The sequence below is a fragment of the Pygoscelis adeliae genome, unplaced genomic scaffold, assembly GCF_000699105.1.
Source record: "Pygoscelis adeliae isolate BGI_AS28 unplaced genomic scaffold, ASM69910v1 Scaffold66, whole genome shotgun sequence".
In the NCBI taxonomy this organism is placed as follows: Eukaryota; Metazoa; Chordata; class Aves; order Sphenisciformes; family Spheniscidae; genus Pygoscelis; species Pygoscelis adeliae.
Genome location: NW_008825167.1, coordinates 6,261,122 through 6,265,573, shown reverse-complemented (window position 1 = coordinate 6,265,573; position 4,452 = coordinate 6,261,122). Strand labels below are relative to the sequence as shown.

Sequence of the window (4,452 nt, the reverse complement as noted above, 5' to 3'; positions counted from 1 at the left end):
TCAGCGGGTGGTGAGCAATTGCATCGTCCATCACTTGCTTTGTATATTCTTCTATTATTATTATTATTATTATTATTATTACTACTATTATTACTATTACTACTATTTTAATTAATTTTATTTCAATTATTAAACTGTTCTTATCTCAACCCATGAGTTTTCTCACTTTTACTCTTCTGATTCTCTCCCCCATCCCACTGGGGCGGGGGGAGTGAGCGAGCGGCTGTGTGGTGCTCAGTTGCCGGCTGAGGTTAAACCATGACAACCATTTAAAATTACTTGCTCTTGTTTTTGGAGCATCTTAGTGGAAAAGCATTTCCAAGCTTTTTTGTCTGTATCCAGGAAAAAAAATTAACTTCAGATCCTCAAAGATATTTAAGTATCATTTATTTAATTGTGATCAAATAACTTAAATCTTTTGTGGGTCCTGGTCTCAGTCTTTGAGAAACAAATCCTGAATTTCTCAAATGGCACCATAATTTCAAAAGCTGTCTCTCTTGCAAGACTCAAAATAAAATCGTTGGTGCAAGCAACTCACATTAGCAAGCACAATTGTGACTGAAGAGAAACCCCTTCCTAGGCGTATCTTGTGGTTTTCACCCTGTGGTCTGTGGTCCCTGAAGTAATTTATAGACTGACTTTGAAGAGTTTCTTGAGGAGAAAAAAAGTTACCAGGCTTAAATTCACCATGAATGGGTTTCCCATCCGCACTGGAAAAAACCATTGAAGGTTGAAAACCACTTGTAAACAACAGGACAAGGTCTTCAGCCTGCTGGTGTTCCTCTTACATGATGCCTCCTGACAAATTAGAAACAGCAAAGGGCTAATTAACAAAGACACAGAGTTTCCAAAGGAGTAGCTGGGCACTTCTACCTGGGGACCTGCTCCACCAAGCTCTGCCTTGCTTGGCCAGCAGTACCCCTGTACCCCAGCAGTTCCCACTCTCTACTACTCATTTCTTCTTCTCAGACTGCAAGGTTTTGCAGGGAGAGGCTGTTTCAGAACTGCTTTTCCCTCCCCTCCACAGCCCTCTATCATTTTCAGCTCAAACTTATGACATCCACCTTTGCATTAAAGAGGACTTGTTCACTTTCCTTGTCTGCTTTCACTTATCGGCTTAGTGCAACGGCAGGCATTATTAAACACTGCTCCTCGCTTGTACAATGCAATCCTGGATGAGTGAATGCTCGCATTGTTGGGAGCCCAGTAGAAATCATAGAATCATCTTAACATCAAACAGGCTTATTGGATTTCACTGTAATGCCAACAAGCTGTCACTGTTAGAACAAACCCTGCCTAGGCATCACTCGTGACTATTTACAGGCAGGAAGAGCAGATCTGGGAGCACTGAACAGTAAACTGAAAGACTATGAAAGAGAAGCATCAATTACAAAAATTAATTGTGGCCCCATTGGCATTGGCTTAGGAAGTCCCTGATAGGAACAGCCCTGCATGAAGCTTGCCCTTGTAACAACAACTTTCAAGACTCAGGAGTTGTTGAATGAAGTTATTTGTGTGTAAAACTTGAGAAATTATAGTTGGTCAGCATGAGCCAAGCACCAGCGGCTGAGTGAGGATACGGAGGCTGTTCCTTTCAGAGAATAGAAGGCTACAGTGTGCCATTTGTAGGGCCCTGGCCACTGCATTTCACTTTAGTATCTCTGCATCATTCAATAATTTGTATTTAACTAAAGCATCTCTTCCAGAAAGGCCTTTGGAGTCTCAATCCAAAGGCTGGAAAAGACAGACAGTAATATACCCTTTCTTTACTAGTAGTATTAAACTCTGACAGTTGTCAAAGGGTGAGTGATGTTGCAGATAACTGGTTACGTTTGTTTTAGTGATGCACTGTTCCTATGCTCCTTGTTCTGTAAGGCTAAGAGCTGTCTGAATCCGTGCCTTGGCATCTCAGGCCTGTCCAGGTCCTCACAGAAACAGAAGCTTATCTTGTGGTACTCTGGGACTGGCTTCTCCCTTTATGCTCTGGCTCGCCTCTTACAAGGCAGCTTTGCTCTCTGATGGGTTGTATTCTCACTCCACCCTCCAAATAGAATAGCCAACACAGATACGTCTGAATATCTCTGTAAGTGGGATTAAGGAATTTTGCTGCCTCTATTGCGTTCAAAAAAATTTTCCCAGTGCCACTTAGACAGAAATTCAGTACCTCCTTTACCTTCCCATGTAAAGCCTGTTGACAGTGTAAGAACCAACATAGCTGCGATTGTACATGGTCTTGCCGTGTCATGCATAGGTACAAAACATTTCAGCTGAGCCTAATCCAAACAGGTGAAACCCCGCTATGCACCAGAACAGCCCAGCACAGCTGCTGGAGGTAAAGCCCCTCTATTCACAGTCTACCACTTAACAGTTATTTAGTATTACGCTAGTGCATGGGAAACTTTTGCAATGTAACCTGTACTGCACTCAGAGTTCTGCCCTAATCAGTTTGCTATTGATAGCTCAAGAAAGCTAAAGTCACTCCAACCTTATTGTGTGGGGCCCTACATGATTGCCCAAGGTCACAAGAAACCAAAGGCAAAGCAAAGTAATTGCCCTTCTGTGTTATAGTTTGAGACATGTAATTGATTTACATCTCTTTGGTTGACTGCTATGAATGACAATTTGAGCGGAGCATGACTTTAAAGGAACATGGAGCCCTTCTCACCTACCAACAGAGACGGCACTGGCCAGAGGCACTGAGCAGGCACCTAAGGGAACTGGGAGATGTGGCTGCAATCTGGTTTTTCTCCCCACAAGTTGCTTTACTGTCATGTCCAGTGTTAATGGAGTTGTTAGGGAAGGAGAGGTAGTACAAGACATACATGAGGGGGACTTTATTAGAAGTGAGAGACCTCCTGCCCCCTGCAAACTTCAGACAGCATGGGAACCACTGTGGTAAGTCCTATCCCAGTCAGTGTTTGTGCGTATTTAGGAACCCACGTATGGATGCATTGCTAAAATCAGGGTATTTAACACACCCTCATTTTTTGTTCATTGGGACCTCTGCAGCACAAGACCAGCCTGTAAAGTTGCAAAATGCCCTGTGTGCGGCGATAACTACCCAAGCAAATGTGCTTCCCCCTTTTTCACAGAGTATCGATCCATGAGCAAGGAATATATGTGCTTCCCTTTCCCCTCTGCCAGCCCTGCCAGCCACCTTCTTGCTCTCCAGTTCACTTTCTGCTCCTGCCCAGTAAACAGTCAGTCCACAGCTCAGAAGCAATGTTGTGCGATAGAGTAAATCGTCTTTCTTGTTCTTCTCTCCCTTCATACATCTTCTTTCCTTCTCTATTTGATGCAGGGACTGTCTGGGGTAATTCTTGAGCCCATTATGCAAGAATTCTGACTAGATGATCTTTAATGAACCTCTCCAGCCTATGAAAAATAATCTGCACTTGGTACAATCCTATTTGCTGAAATGGAAGTGAGTCAGCAGAGATGTCATGTCTGCTGTACACAGACAGGCAGACCTGGCCACTTGGAGATAAAGGCTAAGTAAAAGCATTTCTATAGAAACACATACCCGTGTGTCTAGATTATATGCTGTCTTCTTTAAATCCTGCAACGCCCTCTGCATGAACTCAAACGCATGGCAGTCAACACAGGGACGACCTGGAAAAAGGTACAGAAGAAGACATCACTGTCACGGCATGAAATCTGGAGTGTGGCAGTACAGAGGGAGACTACTCAGAGACCTTGCAATGCCAGGAGAGAACCCATTTTACCAGGCACCCACACCTGCATGTGTACAAAGTTAGGGCTGCCTGTGGACAGGACTGTATCTATCCTTGTGCAAATATCTAAGGACCAGCAAAAACACAAGAGCATTTTGCTGTGTGTGCTTTTCTGAACATAGCCCAGGCTTGACTCTGCCTGGTGCTGTGTGCCTTCAGCCCCCAGCTTCTCCCCTTAAAATGGAAAACCTCAACACTTCTCAGACATGGGTTAATTCTCAACTGATACACTGAAAATAGCAGTTTGCAGTGGTTCAGAAACCAGACAGGCAGGTCTGTTTTTACAGGAGCTCTTACAGAGCAGCTTGGCAAGGGAGATTGCCAGATCTGTATTTGCTTCCTTTCACCTGCTGCTGTATTTTTGCTCTGCCAGGAATGCAAAGCATCCCACTGGCTCTGCAGCTGGTGCCAGTGTGCGTGCACAGAGGGGCAGGGCAGGGAAAAGGCAGAGAAGAGGAGGAGGAAGGGACCTGATAACAACTAAAATGGCTCACTTCTGGACCTGGGCATTTCTGCTCTGCCAGGATTCACCCTGCACTAATCTCAGGCCCTTTCGTTCAGTCACAGAGTTAATGAAGTGTGGGTTTTCAGAAGAAGAAATTGCAGATACTGGAGGAGATGCAGGGGGAATGGGGAGAGAGGGCATTCTACATTGATCACAGAGCCCCCATGGGGGGGGGGGGGGGGCGGGGGGCGGCGGGGGCCGGTGATGCACGGA

General features: G+C 44.9%; 1 protein-coding gene across 1 annotated transcript in view; it reads right to left on the bottom strand.

The window, feature by feature from the left end:
* Positions 1 to 4,452, bottom strand: part of LOC103920918 (neuropeptide-like protein C4orf48 homolog) — an 11,838-nt gene that overhangs the window by 964 nt on the left and 6,422 nt on the right. Inside the window, exon 3 of the mRNA XM_009328792.1 lies at positions 3,524 to 3,612. Coding sequence (XP_009327067.1) covers positions 3,524 to 3,612 — 89 coding nt within the window. The remainder of the gene's footprint in view (positions 1 to 3,523; positions 3,613 to 4,452) is intronic.